At 43.0% G+C, this 17,309-nt stretch overlaps 2 protein-coding genes across 6 annotated transcripts in view; one reads left to right on the top strand and one right to left on the bottom strand.

Moving 5' to 3' along the window:
- CCDC66 (coiled-coil domain containing 66) overlaps positions 1-11,019 on the top strand; it is a 43,747-nt gene extending 32,728 nt beyond the window's left edge. For all 5 annotated transcript variants that reach the window (XM_074284423.1, XM_074284427.1, XM_074284424.1 and 2 more), the window contains 7 exons: positions 3,484-3,628; positions 4,123-4,266; positions 5,300-5,784; positions 6,143-6,180; positions 7,890-8,086; positions 8,613-8,743; positions 10,695-11,019. In XM_074284423.1, the coding sequence (XP_074140524.1) occupies positions 3,484-3,628; positions 4,123-4,266; positions 5,300-5,784; positions 6,143-6,180; positions 7,890-8,086; positions 8,613-8,743; positions 10,695-10,790 (1,236 nt within the window). In that variant the 3' untranslated portion in view covers positions 10,791-11,019. The remainder of the gene's footprint in view (positions 1-3,483; positions 3,629-4,122; positions 4,267-5,299; positions 5,785-6,142; positions 6,181-7,889; positions 8,087-8,612; positions 8,744-10,694) is intronic.
- A 1,375-nt stretch (positions 11,020-12,394) lies between these two features.
- The window catches only part of TASOR (transcription activation suppressor), a 74,652-nt gene continuing 69,737 nt past the window's right edge, over positions 12,395-17,309 (bottom strand). Inside the window, 3 exon segments of the mRNA XM_074284422.1 lie at positions 12,395-13,152; positions 14,044-14,208; positions 14,332-14,510. Coding sequence (XP_074140523.1) covers positions 12,617-13,152; positions 14,044-14,208; positions 14,332-14,510 — 880 coding nt within the window. The 3' untranslated portion in view covers positions 12,395-12,616.

Below are 17,309 nucleotides of genomic sequence, written 5' to 3'. Positions count from 1 at the left end.
ATTGTTTGTGGATGACTAAGGAGATGAGGGTGGTTGAGGGGGACCATCAGAGGCCAGAGGTGAGAATGGTGTGACCCAAAGGCCAGAGTGTAGACATCTAGAGGCTATATTGCGGCCACTGGGGCTCCCAGCAGGAGCCGAGTTTCTGTTAAACTTATTCTGGCCTTTAAAAGGCCTGTGCCCAAAGTGGAGGAGGGGTCAGCAGGGGGCACAGCTCCTTCTTGGGCCACCAGGCACTTTTGGAGGAGGAGACTGAAGCACACCAGGGACACCAAGCCCAGGCCTACAAAGGCATCAGGACAGCGCTGTCAGAGAAATCGCTGAGCGCCTCATACATGGTTGAGCCACAGGTCTGCACAGCAGGAGGTCCCCAGCTCACAAAGCTCTCTGTGCCCTGGGAGGTTCTGCAGTAGGCTAGGGGGAGGGGGAGGGGTGAACGATACCACCCACCAGACAACCCAGGCCAGAGCTTTGTTCAGGTCCTTGGGGCTGGCGGTCATCTCAGAGCCACATGCAGTTTTGGACGCTGATGGGTGGTGCCTTAGAGCAGCCCACTGGGGTCAGGAAGACATGAGTTCAAATCCAACCTCAGAGCCTAGCTGGGTGACCTGGATCAAGTCAGTAAAATGTGTCTGCCTCAATTTCCTCAGCTGTGAAATGGGGAAGCATAAAAAAGCGCCTGTCTCTGATAATTGTAAAGTGCCCAGGAGAGTTTCTGGCACATAATAGGTGCTATACAGAAGTGATGATGATTAGTTAATGGCTGTAAGACCTGAGCAAGTTATAGAACTGCTGTTTCTCTTGTGAAAAGGATAATAGCACATGGAACAATATACCTAAAATGCTGTTTTTTCTATTATTGTCTTCGACTTATCTCCCTGGAGTCTCTCAGTAGGCCAATAGTGGAGGCAACAAGGATACTCGTAATCATAGAATGAACTGAAAGAAACTCAGTACAAAGAAATATTAATTAGATGCAAGGTGATGGCTTGAAGAGGGTGTTATGGGCCAGAACTCTGAACTTGAAACAAAGGATTCTTGCAAGGTACCGAGACAGTGGAATTGATAGAGACGATAGTTACCTAATTTAGCATGGTTCAGTATGATTGATCTGATCCTACAAGGAGATGTTATGGGCCAGAACTTGAAACAAGGTACTGAGTGGAATTGAGGAGACAATGTTTAAATCTAATTTAGCATTGATTTAATCCTACAACAAATAATGGTTTCCTAGTGATATAGTGATTGATGTATACTCAGTGTGGGGCATATAAGCAAGAAGCTCTCAGGGCCAGAAAGGGCAAGCACACCGAAGCTCTCCGAGCCTCAGCCAGGATTCAGTCGGGGAGATTCAGAAGCCAGAGAAGGCAGGCTGGAGCTCAGGCTCTCAGAACGAGGCCAGACTGAAAGGCTCTCCAGAAAGCTGCCCAGCCCCAGGAAGGAGATAATAGGATCTGGACTATAAGAAAGCTAACCGGGCCGCAGGAAAGGAGACAAGACTTGGAAAGAGACAATAAAGGATTTGGACTTTAACCTGTGGCTACTCGTGTGGTGAACTGAAAGGAAGGCTGCCTCCAGAGACCCCAAGAAAACCCCAAGAAGAGATTACATTTCAGAGAGAATATTACAAGAGGGAGCCCATGGATTCTGCCTAAACAGGGCCCAGGTTTCAGTGGTTCCTCCCTTTCTCTCCTGTAGGTTTACTTCCCCCAAGGCCCCCAGAACCCCCAAATGGACTGGTTGAAAATAAGATCATATCTTAAAAAAGGGAAAGGGACTCACATGTGCAAATATATTCGTGATGGCAAAGAAATGGAAATCATTGGGAGGATAGACGGAACAAGTCACGGTATGTGAGGGTCATGGGATACTGTTGTTCTGTAAGAAATGAGAAGCTGGCAGATTTCGGAAAAGCTTGGAGAGACTCGTATGAACTGATGCTGAGCAAAGCGAGCAGAGTCAGGAGAACGTCATCCACTGGGACTACAACATTGGGCCACGATCACCTGGGAATGCCTTGACTCTTCTCAGCAATGTGCTGGCCCCAAGACGGTCCCAAAGGGCTCACGATGGGAGTCGCCATTCACATCGAGGGGATGACTGGGGTCCAAATGCAAAGGGAAGCAGGCTGTTTGTTTTTTCTTGTTGTTTTTCCCCTTTGTTCTGATTCTTCTTTCAAAACATAACTAATGTGCAAATAGGTTTAATATGATTGAAGAGTATAATCTCCATCAGATTATTTGCTGTCTTGGGTAGGGAGGGGGAAAATACTTGGAACTCAAAATCTTATAAAAGTGAATGTTGAAAACCAAAAGAGTAAAATTGTTCCCCTTTTCCCCCCTCCCCCCCCAAAATAGGATCAGATCCAGAGAATTCAGAACCATGTGCTAGTTAAGAATTGGATTTATCTATTGGCTCCTACAAACATGCGTTTTCAAGCAATTGTCCACTATCGCTCTTTCCTTCAGAGCCACTCTTAGAAGTCTCCATGTTATTTTCACTTTCTGTTCCTTCTCTGTCCCTTGCTTCCAATCTAAAACAAGGTAGGAACGAAACAAGCATTTATGAAACGCCAATGTGTGCACAGGAACTGTGCCCAGAGCTTTTCTACCTCACATCCCGAGGATCTCTGAATGACCAAATCCAATGCTGTGTCTTTGGTCCTTCTCCAGGTCTCCATGCCTCCCCTCCCATCCCTGGTTCTCTCCTTTCTAGGGATCTTGCCAGCCTCCAAAGGCTTCCCAGAGCGTTCTCCCAAAGAGGAAGCCCAATCCGCGGCTTTCTCATTCCTTTTCCCCTTCAGGCGCCATCCCTTCTCCTTGGCCTCCCCCGTGACCCTTCCCAGAGGGCCTCCTGCCCCCATCTCCTTCACACGCATGTCTGGGCCGCTGCACTGGCTGCGCCTCCTGGCCTTGGAAGTCCCATGTGCTCCTGCCTGGGTCAGCTTCATCACAAAGGCCCGTCCAACCTCCCAAGGCCGGCAGCCCCCTCTGGTTGGTCCGTGGATGTGGACATAGTGGGTCTGAAGGAGAACGGAAGCTTCCAGGGGCATGCTGGTTTTTTCCTTTGTATTCTCAGTCCCTGGTGCATAGCAAATGGTTGATGAATGCTTGTTTTGAAGTAATATCCATATAGGGAAAGGAACTTAGGTCTTTGTGAAGTCAGTGACCACATTTGTCATTTATCAAAGTCTCCATCAGATTCAAAAAAGACAAATATGAAGAACTCACTAGAATAATTAAAAGGATTGGCTCCCATGTTCTGCCCACTGTGCCTCTTAGGAAACTCTTCTGAGACGTACAAAGGGCTTTAAGGCCTTCACACTTTGCCTGGGTTGAGAAATAGTATGTGAACAGCATCTTTCTGTTTGTGGTCTCATGTATTTAAAGAATAAAAGGTTGAAGTGATGAGCAAAAACATCATGTCTGTCTCTGGATGGACTGAGTTCCCAGAATGCCCTTTCCCCGGTTCTTTCTGTGACAGGAGGTCATGACCCTGAAGACCAATGAGCTGTACCACACCATGCAGAAGGCCCAGGAGCTGGCGCAGAGGCTGAAACAGGAGCAACGCATCCGCGAGCTGGAGCAGAAAGGCCATGACATCTCCAACCTGCTGCGCAGCCTCGGTGGTGAGTGGGACCGAGCCAGGGCCACCATCTTCCTGCCTTAGGGGGCGCGATGGAAGAGGAGGTCCATCAGCCAGTGTCAAGGGCAGAATGTGAATTTGGACCTTCCCAAATGCGATACAGGCAGCCCAGTGGGGCCAAGAGGCAGATTGCTGCAGTCAGGACTCGAGTCCAAGTCCTCTCCTGACTCCTCCAGTTCCTTCTCCTCAGACAGCCCTTTCCTCTCAGGGAAGCAGGGGTGGGGGCGCCTCACCAACTCAGGCCCTACACTCTTGCCCCATCTCTGCTGACTCACCTCTGCTATGGCAAGTGACCCAGAGTAGATTAAGTTAGCAAATCTGTCGATTAAAAAAAATCTGACATTTGAGAGTCAGATCCTACTTCCCATTTTACTGGTCCTTCCTCTGACAGCATGAACAGTGTGAGGGTCTTCTGGTAGTGCTCTCTGGGGCATAAGCCCCAAGTTCTGAGCAGGCCCTTCCTTCTCTCCCCACCAGGTGACACAGGACCAGCAGAGCAAAGTCTGGAGGTCGACGGCCTTTCACAGTTCAGACAGGACTATCCTGACCAAGGTAGCACCAAGGTCAGCCAAGTGGTCATTCCCATCACCTCTCCTCGAAAGGATACAGCCGTGCAAACAGGTATTCATTCAAAAATTAAGATTTGCCTTTAAACATTGGCCTGTTTAATCTCCCTCACTTTGAAAATGAAAAGTCAAAGGCATTCTTTTACATTTTGATTGCCCCAGAAGCAGCTGAAAGGTTGGAGGTGGTAGGGAGGGAATGGGACCAAGTCCAAACTTCACCCCTCCTTAGCTCTGGATCCTCCAGCCAGGCCACTTAATGCCTCAGCTTCCTAATATGTGAAAAAGGGTATTATTCCTGTGTTGTAAATAACAAGGAGTCAACCAGTCTGCATTTATTACACACCTACTGTGTGCCAGGCACCAGGGCACAAAAAAAGGCTACACACACAGATACACCCCTACTTGCCAGCAGCTGGAAGGTGGGAGGGGGAGGTGACGGTCCCACATGAGCATAGCCCCTCTGGAATACATCAAGTGGAGGAGGGACTGGTCAGAACTGCCCGTGACCTCCTCTCAAGAGGGTCCACAGCAAGGGAGGGGGGATCTGAAAGATGATGCTGGGGAAGGGGAGAGGCTGGGTAGTCAGGGGATCTCCTGCTGAGGTCCCCCACTCCAGGCCCCAACTAGACCTGTCTTGCCGAGCCAGCTTAGCCATCGTGGCCTCTGCTGCTCATCTGTTCTGCGTTTTTTAGCCATTTATGAAATCCCATGCTCCATATTAGGAAGGAGACAAGTCGGATGACAAGTTTCCCCAATGGGACTTAATCTAGTGAACAGAGTGGTGTTCTGGCCCTGGGGGGAGGGGGCAGAGAAGGGCCTCCTCTGGCTCTGTCCCTTCACTTCCTTCCCATCTTTCCTGTGGAATATAGTCAGAGGATACATCCCAGTCTGGCCTCCTCCAAGGTCACATTTAAACAAGCTTGCCCTGGTTCTGTCTTGAAATTTGCCCCCGAGAAGAGGGACATTTGTCGAGGCCAGAAGCTTCTGCTTTTCCCATCAAAGTCCTCCTCAGCTACTTCGGAGGGTTGCTTTGTGCTCTGTGCTCAGGGTTGCAGCCGAAGAGCTAATCCCCACTCCCTCTCATACAGATGACGTACATACGGGAAGCTTGGAAGCCCTCGCTGAGCCGGGGACCGAGATGATTCTCATGGACCTCTTTTCTCCAGAGATTTCGGTTGAATTGGACGCACAATTTAACAGCAAGAAGAGCAAGAAAGAGGCGCTCTCTGAGAAGAAGGTGGCCTTAGAGCCGGAGAGCAGCCGATACAACGAGCTCTACAATCAGTTTGCAAGAACTGAGAAACAAATAAAAGCCAAAGGAAAATGTGCAAAGAGGCCAGACTGGAACAAAAACCGGCCGGCCAAGAGGTACGTGCCCGCCTCAGAGAGGTACCCCAAACACCTGCAGAGGCAAAGGGAGGAGAAAAAGATGAGGAGGCAGATGGAGCTGCTTCAGCTGCTGGAAAGGAACACTCCTGGCCGTGTCTTCATGCCCAGAGACGTCTCCCCAGAAAGCACCCACTCCCCCCATGAGGAGCCTGATCCCGGAGGCAGGGGGCCCCGGGGCCACAAGGTAACATCCCAGGCGACACACACATGCACAGTTCCTTCCGCAAGGCTGCCAACCTCAAATAGGATGCTAGGCTCTGTCCCCTCAAGTGAATCACCTAATTGGCTTGCTGTGAAATTCGGTCTACCTAATTAGAAACTCTCTTCTCTTCTCAGTTACTACTTTTAAAATGTTGCAGGTGTCTTTCACAGAAAGTGCATCGAAGGGCCTACAAGACACTAGTACAAAATGTCTTTTGTACTTTCCTTTAGCCTATAACTCATTCCCTTGCTCTGAAAAAAAAAATCTTTTTCTTTTTAATCATGTCCCCCCAGTTGTAATAATCTTTGGGTTTGTTTGCCTTTTTTTTTTTTAATTCTAGGAAGAAGATTTGAAAAAAATCAACTCCAGCAAAGAAAGGTATTGACCAATTGTAACATTATAGGCCTCGAAGGCCCAGAGAAGACTTCTAGTATCTGCAGTGAATATGGCAGCCAAGGCTTGTCTATTTGATGGGGGGAGGGGAGGAGTGTCAGGTTTTTACTTTTAAGGTCTTAGGTGCTTTTGAAGTTACAAAGCCCAGTACCAATTTTATAAATGAGGGAGCAAATCACCAGGCACTGCAGAAAAAAAACTACAGCATACAGGTTCCTCCCTCCTCCCCTTTCAGGAGATAGATGGCAAAGGAGACTGACCGAAATGGTCAGGGAAGGCTGATGGAAAGGGCTTTAACCAAGAGAATCTCAGTAGGCAAAGGGGGATGGAAGGAACAATGCAAACCCATCTCTGATCACCCTGCTTTGGAAATTCATAGGAGTCCCTCTGCCATTGTTCCCAAAGACTTGCTTCCATGTGAGGTCCTGGGGCTCAGGCTGCCTGGAGGACACAACCAAGATGACTAGGGAGGTGCTATTTAACTTTTTGCCCCAGACAGACCCCCATCTGGAGGGTTGGGGTCAAGTTGCAACACATTTTAGGAAGATGAATCAATCCACAGGAAGGCAGCCATAGTGGCACAGAATGCTCCACGTTAACTAGACTTGTTCAGCCCGCAAACAAAGACAGAAGGGTTAAGTGAGTCTAAACTGGATGGAACTAGAAGGGGTGCTTATGTGCTGTGTAAAAAGAGAATGGGCCAAGAGGTAGGGCCAGTCCTGCCAAGCTGCGTGTAGGAAGCGTGCACTTGTGAACAAGGTGCTACCTCTTGAGTGCTTCATGGAGCCTAAAATCCTGACATTTGGGGCTTCAATTTGGAGAAGCTTGAAGTAGTGTGTACAGGTGCAAAATAGCCGTATGTTAGGAGAACTGGCCAGTTTGCTGGTGGTCTTCCATGTTAGAGGTAGGCCTGTTTTGTATAAGACTAGGCCTGGTAGTGGAGATGTCAAAGGTAGGTACAGGCGCACTAAATACCTACATGTCTATCATAACAGTCTGATGGTGGCGTAGAAGGAAAGTGATCGGAAGGCAGGTTATGAACCGAGTTTTATGGTGAGTGTAGACCAGTGAGCGTGGATGCTGAAAGGCAAAGATGAGGATTCAGAGTCTGGATAGTTGGGACGGGCACTCGAGGGTTGGGCAGGTATAGGCCATGTAATTCTGCTCCACAATAATGGGGAATGACATGTGGGTCAGCCAGAGTCGAGCCAGGAAGAATATTCCAAATGGATTGGGCCCGTGCCATCATGGCAGCAGGACACAAACCTACAGGCTTCCATGGCAAGAAGCAAAGAGCTAGTGGAGGTGAGAGCGGTTTGGACTGCCAGAGCATCCACAGTATAGACGATGTTGAGCTCCGTGGTTTGGGAACAGAAGAGAGATCTGTAAATACCTGCAAAAGGTGAAATCTGAAACTAGAGAACATAGAATATCAAGGGAAAGAATTAAGAAATGGCTAAGAACAGGGACAGAACTCTAGGGGAATAGACCCAACCTTAAGAAATCCCTTAATTTGACTTTGCTTTTTAAAATTGCTGTGAAGTGAGAAGCAGAATTGTCTCAGCATACCTAAAGTAGCATTTTCTTTGAAAAAATTTAGGTAAGATATAAATATAAATTTAGGATGGTTTTATGTTATGCTTTCTATGGACCTAAAACATGCCGTTTATTCCTCTTTTTAAAACAAAAAACAGATCTGAATCACCCCCTATTCCAGCAGTAAAGAATCGGTTACAACAGACACAACTAAAACAGACCAGTGCGGTACTTCCCCCTGAACCTTCTCATTTCATCCCCTATGTCCGAACCAATGAAATTTACTGTTTGGATCCAGATGTACCACCTTCACCTAGACCTTCAGCCTATGATCCACAGTATCCATATTTAAATGGTAAGAAAACCATTTCAGCAAGAAAAATTCTGAATCCTGGAAAGCCAGCATTTATAAGGAAGACTTCTAGAGTCCTTAAGTTAAAAAAAAAAAAAAAAAGATTCAGAAAAAAAAAAAAAAAAAGTTGTAGATTATGGCAAGGCAGTGTTTTAAAAAAAAAACACTTCTGTAAGATTTTATAGACCTGCATAGACTATGTTTCAAAACTACCCCTACACCCGGCTGTAAATAATCCCCAGGAAGATAGTCATGGTGGCAAAGTGCCACATGTTAACTAGATTTGTTCAGCTTGGAGACAAGGAGAGAAGATGGAGCAGGTGAACAGAGTGCAAGGTCTGGGTTAGGAAGGCCTGAGTTCCAAGTGGGACACTGAATGACAGAAGTTGGAGGTCAGGGGCAGGGTGATGTCCCCAGGCACTATTTAATACTCTTTATTAATTGGTCTCTTCCCCCACTCACAAAACCTACAAAAACCAAACTTAATGGGAATAATTGTTAAATTATTTCCTCACTTCATTTTGCCTAGCTTTAGATTCTGACTACCGAGAGGAGATGATTGGTTACGACAGTGTGAGAGATCCACTTCTCAATCCCAACTTGGTCAAAAACAGAGACAGACAGCAAGCAATCCTTAAGGGACTATCAGACCTGCGTCAGGTATGAATACACTTCCTAGTTCTAAAATCTACATGCCAACGTTTTACTAACTGAAATCAATTGCTGAACCAGTTATTACACTAAAATGTCATTTGGCCAGGGCTTCTGAAAACTTTTTCCATTCACAGCCCTTTACAAAAACCCAAAAATATGTGACCCCGGATATAGGGGAACCTAACAATAGGTACTCAAATCAAACATTTACTGATAAAAACGCTACATTGAATTACAAGGCCATGTGGCCTTGCAAAGTCCAGCTTAAGCTGGTATTTAGACTAAAAATAGTACTAGGTTGATTTTAGCAACTTGGATAGAAAGCCTTAATCAAATCCATGAGGATGATTCAAACTCTAGAAAAACTGTGCTGTTATTAATATAGAGTCGTGAGTCAGCTACATCATTAATTCAAACATGATTTTTATTAAATGAAAGTTACATTAAAGTTGAAATAATTTTTTAAGAAACAATTGTACACAAAATGGTGAATTGTAAGCTGTTAAAGAGAAGCGTAAAATTATGCATCAATAGCTCTCAAGAACCACAAAGCCACTTCCACAATGTTAGTTCATACAGACAACAGTAAGAAAGTTTGGCAACTTTCCCCAAATGTTTCACAGATTCAAGTTGTCACACATAAAGAAAACACTAACATTTTTCTTTTTATCAACGGTTCTATTTTTGACCAAACCCAGATTTTTAATCATCTTCCCACCCAATAAGAAAAATGAGCATTCCCAACTCCCCTTGATCTGTCTCCTCTAGCTGATAACTGACCAAGTTTCAGAGAACGAAATCTACATTCACACGTGGATCCATTCTATATAATAATCAGCCTATATCTGAGCAATCTCTCCCTATTGACCCCACTCTCCCTCCATGTGCATGGTAACGTCAGGGACTGAAAAAATCACACCTCTGAGAGAGTTACATCTGGACTCACCTTTGTTCAGACTGGACTGGGTTGTTCTTCACGAAAATTATTTTGAATAAAACTTAAGATATTCAATCAATCAATCATAGGCTGCTTATAATGATGATATAAAAGGGTTTTTCAATTTCAGGATGCTTTTTATATCTGTATCATCACTTCAAAAGAAACAGTTTACTCTGGAAGCTACTAGAAATGATCCATTTCCTTAAACGGTTTTACTAATATGATGGTTTCTCGATTCTGTCTCAGGTTTGTTTCTTTTATTCTAACAGAATAAAAGATTTTATGTTAAGTAGCAAATTTTTAGTTTGATGGAGACAAAAATGGTGGGTCAGTAGGAAGGGAATGTGTTGAATAATTCATGTGTGGAGCTTCTTTCTCTTGTAAAAACATGAGGACTCTTCCCCTCCCTCCTTCCCTCAACCCACCTTCTCTAAGCCAAGGAATTTAAAGCAGAAATAAAACCTGCTAAGCAAGAGGTGTGGTGACCAACACTACTAAGAAAGATCAGATCCATAGCATTCATTTTATCTGCTCACTCATAAAGAGGCAGCTTTGCAAGTACTTATAGCACATCACTCAAAGTCCAAAGGAGCAATTTGTCAAAAAGATAGACTTTAATTAAGATTAGCTCCCAATGAGATGAACCAAATCAATTCCAATAGAGCAGTAATGAACTGACCAGTAGTCCGATTCTTTTTGTACAGCATAATAACTGTTTGGACATGTATTGTATTTAATTTATACTTTAACATATGTAACATATATTGGTCAACTTGCCATCTGGGGGAGAGGATTGGGGTTGGAAGGAGGGGAAAAATTGGAACAAAAAGCTTGGCAATTGTCAGTGCTTTTAAGTTGCCCATGCAATCTGGTAAATAAAAAGCTATAATTATTAAAAAAAAAAAAAAAAAAAAAGAAGAAGAAGAATAGCTCCAGACCCAGTGTAATTAATAGTGAAATCTCAAAAATTAAGAAATGATTTGTGATGCATGAAGTAATCAGCCAATTTTATTTCAGGGCCTTCTCCAGAAGCAGAAAGAGCTGGAAACTCATCTCATTCCCTTAGCATCAAGTCAAGAGGACTTTGAGTCTCCATTTGATTCTCCATTCTAATGTACAGAAGTGAGAATACATCAAGCCAAACTATTTATATTGGATAATACCTCTCATTACTGGCTTAACAGCATTACATTCATTAAATTATAAAATGTATTGATTCAGCAGCCATGTTACATATTTAAAATTGTTCAGGTTACTTTATTGAAAAATGATCTATTAAAAACTTTGTAGAATGTAAATATACTTTTTTCAAAGAATAAAATGGTAATGTTTTTGTAAAAAATTCAATAATTAGACCTCATTTTTATGCTTCAAATTCAACCAGTTATAAACAAGTTTTACAAAAGATAGGTAGATTCTATTTACACTTACCTTAATATGGTCTGAAGTTTTACTGGTATTTAACAAAGTACTTCACAACACTTTCTGTGTAAACCATGCATTTGACAGATTTAACAGTTTAATATGATTACATGACCACAGCACTAATAAATGATTGTTGTTTGTTTAATTCCTGGAATAACCCACTGTATATTCACACTATTCACAAATTTTCATTTAGAGCTTACACAACTAGACGACATGGATAGATAGATTGGGGAGGAAATGACCAAAAAGGAAAAAAAAAAAAAAATTAAAAATTTAGGGTCAAATAATTTATTACTCATTCCTACTCACTCTAAGATGACATAAAATGTACAATTACAATTACAAAGATAACTCTAAAAACTTGAAAACCATGCCCAGAAGAATCTAAAAGAACAGGGCCTGGTCCAATTGGGTCATCTGAGAACCAACCCTAGTCAACTACCATAAGATGTTTTTCCAGAAGTGGTGAACAAGGGAATATTCATATGAATGTAAACTCTCAGGCTGAAAGTTTAATGATTATAATTCCTGCCCCTATGACCTGGATAAAATTAGTATTAGAAGAACCCTTTAATAGCTTTACTTTGGTGGGACAGAAGGGGATTGGAGGGTTACTAGGCCTAAAGCTCAGGTTGCCATGTGTGACTGATCCGCTACTAATACAAAACAAACAGAAATGCACATTTCCTTTTACAAGAACTAATGAATTTTAATTTGAGTTTTATTTTTTCAAAGTAGTTAAGTCTGAGAGGGTCAACAGAAGGTGAAATTTTATTAGGTAGGCTTACAACCAAAGAAAATTCACCTTCCTGACAAACTGTACAAAACTGTCCTGAAAAGCAAACACTCCATGATGCAACAAAAAAAAAAAAAAAAAAAAAATCCCAAATACTCTTAAATTATGTTTTGAAAATGCAGGATTTTTTAAACAAAAGATGACTTTCACATTGCATAACCTAAAAAGACGAAATCTTTTGGAATGAATCTGCACTGTTAGTTGACCTCCAATTGTAGTATTTCACCTAATATGTATTATTAACTACTGGGCTTAACTTTATATGTAAAAATGCTGTACAAAAATTAGAACCAAATAAATACAATAACTGATATCATTTAGGAAAAAGTGGTTTGTATAGTCTGATATTACATTAGGGGAAGAAAAAAAAGGAAAGCCAACACTCATTCAACTTTACATTGAAAGACTTCCATCAGAAGTCCAAGTACAGGTCAAATACAAATGTACAAACTTAAAAGTGTCAACACATGAATGAGATAATTCAAGTACAATATGTGTTAAAAATATATATATATGTATACATGTACATATATATATTTTTTTATTTCAGTTTGCAGATGCTTCAACTATTACAGGCCATCATGATTTAAATAAGACAGGAAAACATTGAGAAAGGACAAACATTTTGTTCAGAGAATAAAAAATAAATTGTTAATTTCACTTTAAGAAGCGGAAAAAGTCCACAAAGACCTATTAAAAAAAAAAGTTATTGTATTTATTTCTGTTTTGAATATGGCCTAGGAGAATCATTTACATCCCAACTATCTGGAGATGAAGACTTAGCTGTTTCCAAGTTTTGACTATAAGCAGACAGAAAAAAATTTCCACCTTCTTGAGACTGACTAGTTGAAAGAGTGTATGGTGTTCCCAAAAACGTCTGATGAGTGAGAACATTAAAATGACTGAACTGATGGGACATGCTCAACTGTCTACTGTGATAAACGTCGAAGGCAGCTGCATCCACGGACTTGTTAGTCTCTCCGTCTGGGCCTGCTGCTGCAGCCCCCCCAATGGGCTGCCCCTCTTCTGCACCAAGGTCATAAGTCTTAATTTCTAACAAACTTCTCTGCCTGTCAGTAGATGGCTGCAACTGAGTTTGAGAAATCTCTTTTTGATCTGTTCCACGTGATCCTTTGGTCTCTATTTCCAATATTTCTGAATGAGAACTGCTGCACACTTCTATTTGTGAAGTTTCATCCCCTGAATCCAGAGACATATCCTCTTCGTCCTTTTCATCACTTTCTAAAAGAGCTACATTTAGAGAAAAAAAACAAAGTCCTACTCTATTGAAATACATAATTTGTTTTCAAAATTACACACTACTTACACAATATAATGCTTCAGAGCTGCAAGTCCAAAAGCCCTTAGAGCTTGGTCTTCCGCCACAAGTTCACTTACTCACCAACACTCACACACAACCTTTAGGTGTGAATGTCCAGATATTCCGGTGCTAAAAGCTTCTGCGAAATGTGTTCACGTTTAATGTTGGGAAATCCCAACTCCCAGCTCCAAAGGGGTTAATGTCAAAACAGCATCTAAAGTTATACGGTAGTTCAGTATTTGACAAGGCAATTACATGATAAAATTTGACATCTAAGATCACTTGATTACTGTCTAATTTAGCCACGCTATCAAGACTTTTACTAAGCTGCATTACTTTCCAAAAAGAAAAGAAAAAAACAAAACAAAAAACACAATCATTTTGGTTTACAATAGACCTTGGGCCAATAAAATACTATCTCGAATAAAACTACTATGGATTAGCCAACTAAATTGAAGTTTTCCACATAAAAGTTTTAAGAAGAATCTAGAATCCCAGAGATAAATCTCAAAGTCCGGCCTCCTTTTAAAGTCACAGCAGCAGCCCACCGAGCATCTAGTCTAAGCTCTTTTCCTCTCCCCAGGCAACACCCACAGGTGGGCCATTAACATCCTGATGCCATCCAGCTCCTGCTCAAAGGCCAGACCCGAGTTATGAGGGCCAGGTGGGAAGTAAACTCGATCACCCAAAGGAACTGCTCTTCACTGCATAAGCTCCTCACATAGGCTTCACAACAGTCACTTAACAATCTTAAGTAAAACAAGTCAAATCATTGCTCTTTTCACCTGTCTTAAATGATATGGAGTTCATGGAAAAATTACCTGGCGGTCTCTCAACACTCTCGGGAGCACTGAGGTGGAGAAGCTTTTCTTCTGTTACTGAATTGTGATAGCCCACAAGACTCTGAAAGTTTTGCATGAAATCTTCAGCCGTTGCAACCACGATTCCATTATCTGTGTAACTGGAAAGCATTTTGACATTCTTTTCTAAACAAATTTTTAGAAAAAATAAACACAATTTAATGATTTGATTTAGTGCTAAAACACAAGCATAACCTCAAATCTCCATATTTCCAGAATCATACAATAGCTTAAAAGCTTTCTTTTTACCTGTTAAAAAGACAACATGTCGTTGCTGTATATTCTGAGCTTGCAGTCTGATAAGACAATCCAATTCAGGAGCATTTCGAGTTTGAGAATCACAGTTGTGGTATGACAGAATTTCAACCAAATGTTTTTTTTGATAGACATTCAAAAGCGTCAACACATTTAGAGCTTTAGCATTCAATCTGTAAAATTAAAAGTTGTATATCTAGATCTGCTTTTCTAAAACTGAATGATTTAAAACGACATTTTCTCAAATAATCAAGGTGGCATAAATAACTAAAATCAATTTCAAATTCTGCTGTACTAGAGCTAGCTACATTTATTTTCTTACTGAACTATATAAATTTATGTTTAAATCTTAAGTTTAAATTTTAAAAATAAATAGTAGAACAATTAACTTCAAGAAAAACATTTTGATCTAATAAGTATTTCTACATAAGTCTGCAAAACAGGAAGAAAAGGAGAGAAAAAGGGAAGGGAAAGAGGGATAAAAAAAAAAAAAAAAGCCCTTGGGCTAGAAATTTAGAAATTGAACCTCCCAATAATGAATTTTCCATTTGGGATAAGGAACAGAAACATCTCTCTTGTCACCTGGGTTCCCATTTGTCAGATGAATGATTCAAAAGACTATGAAGTTAAAATGAAAAAAGAAATTTCCTCCTTGTACCTAGAAATACAATTTCTTTCTATTTTTCTCAAAGAGCTGACATTGTCAGGGGAGGGGAGGGGCAAGAGTCAAAGTGGAAGGAGCAGCTGGGTGGCACAGTGGATAGAGCACCAGCCCTGAATTCAGGAGGACCCGAGTTCAAATCCGATCTCAGACACTTAACACTTCCTAGCTGTGTGACCCTGGGCAAGTCACTTCACCCCAGCCTCAGGGGGGGGGAGGAAAAAAAAAAAAAAAGTCAAAGTGGAAGGTAGAAGATGTGCCGGCCTTGGCATCAGGAGGCCCTGAATTCAAATCCAACCTCAGACATTTGTGCTTCCTAGCTGTGTGATCTTAGGCAAGTCACTCAACCCTAACTACCTCTCCCAAAAAAAAAAAAAAAAAAAAAAAAAAAAAAAAATATATATATATATATATATATATATACACACATATAAAAAACATAATATATACATATGATTATTATGCTGAATATGCACTTTAAAAATTGGAAAAAGAAACCTAAAATAAGCGTAAAAGAGAAGATGTTAAAAGTAAGATGGGAACCAGATAAATAAGAAACAAAAAAATAGAATAGCAAATAAAACTAAAAGTTAGTTTTTTGAAATCATGAATGAAGTTGATTAAAAGCCTTACCTAAGCTGATTAAAATTCAAAGGAAAAGATCAGAAAATCAATACAACGATGAATGAGAAAGGTAAAAATCAGTAAAACCAGAAAAAATTAAAAGATAAAGTCATTTCAAGAGTAAGAAAATATTTACATTAACTAGAGGAATAAGAAAAATAAATCCTTGTTGCAAGTTGTCTGAACTGAGCTTTAAAGAAATCCAAGATCCCAGGACTCCAAGGAGGAAGGAAGGGCACACGCTCCAGCCAGAGGAGAGGGCCTGTGGCACGCCCAAGGCCTGGTCCAGCCAGCAGAGCACAAGGTTAGTGAATTCTGAAGGGGGGTGGAATTCATCTGGACAGGGAAGGCCCGGGCAGGGAGGGCTCGCCATGCCAGGTTATGGTGAATCTCGAGCACCAAGAAGTCCCCGGATCCCCAAGACCCGCTCCTGCGCCTGGCTCAGCCACACGCTGCCATGGCCTGGCCTTAAGAACCAATGTCCCCTTTCCCAGCAGGCTATGCCTCTGCCTCTCTTTGCCAGTGCTGCTCTTCATGCACACTGTGACCCCCTCCCCATTCTCTCCCAGACCATCAGGGCCCCTCACCTTCTCTTGTGCCAATCCCAACTCCTTGGCAAATCACTTGACCCCTGACTGCCTCCCTGCCCGTGAATCCCCAAGCTCAGTATCATTTTACCCATCAAGCCTCAGGCAGGGAGACCTCCCAACATCCCTTACTGCCCTAGTGCCCCAAACCCTTCCCATGCCTCATTAGAGAGCTAGAGAAACCCCTCAACCCCCCTGGACCCACACTGCTGCCAGGCAATTCTGACTTGCTCTTCCAGCCTTCCCATCTTTCTCAAACTTCCCATACCCACGCCCTCTCCCCAGCTTCACACTTGGCAGAAAATTGAGCTCCTTCATTGTGACCTCCTCCATTTCTCCTGCCTCCTCTGACTCACTTCTGACCCAAGGTTGCCCCTTTACTCCTTAGGGGACCCTGCCCCAGGGACCCTTTCTGTCTTCGCTTTGCTGTTTCTTGTCTCGGCCCCCAATGGGGTTGCTTCCTTTTGCCTCCACCACACCTGGTCTCCCTCACTCTGCATTCTACATCTCTTCTACCTGGCACTAGCCAAAGGAAGGCGTCAGTGTAGGTGTCCCCCTTCTCCCCTCTCTCTCAAGCCCTTAGGGGGCCAGGTCCCCCCGCCATGCCAGTCTCCTTGGCTTCTTCACTGTCTTGGGTCTCAAGGCCTTCTTCCTGTGTCTGTCTGCTGCATTTGCCTCAGGTCACCTCCGCTCCCCCTGGTGCCCTCATGATGACTCTTCACTAGCTTTTCTTGCCCCTGCAACTACCTCCAGATAGCTCAATCCTGTCCACACCAGGGTTCATCATCTGTCCTTTGGACTCCTCCCCTTCCTCCAAAGAGCAACACCCTGCCCGGTCCCTCAGGCTGGTGGCCCAGGCCTCCTGTTCCATTCTAACCCCCCCACACACACACACTTGCAGCCCCTGCACTCTGACTAAGGTCTGGTGGTTACACCCTTGCCCATCCCCCTCACCCCACACCATTACTGAGTATGACCTCCCCATCCCTCTCTCAGCTGTTTCATACAGCCTGTGTCTGATCCCATCGGCGTCCTACTCAATAAAGACCAATCTCTCCCTACCGCCTCCTGCGAGACCTACTGCCCTGTGACCTTTGTCA

This window comes from Sminthopsis crassicaudata, chromosome 1 (assembly GCF_048593235.1).
Source record: "Sminthopsis crassicaudata isolate SCR6 chromosome 1, ASM4859323v1, whole genome shotgun sequence".
Taxonomy (NCBI): Eukaryota; Metazoa; Chordata; class Mammalia; order Dasyuromorphia; family Dasyuridae; genus Sminthopsis; species Sminthopsis crassicaudata.
This window is presented reverse-complemented; position numbering and strand designations above follow the sequence as displayed.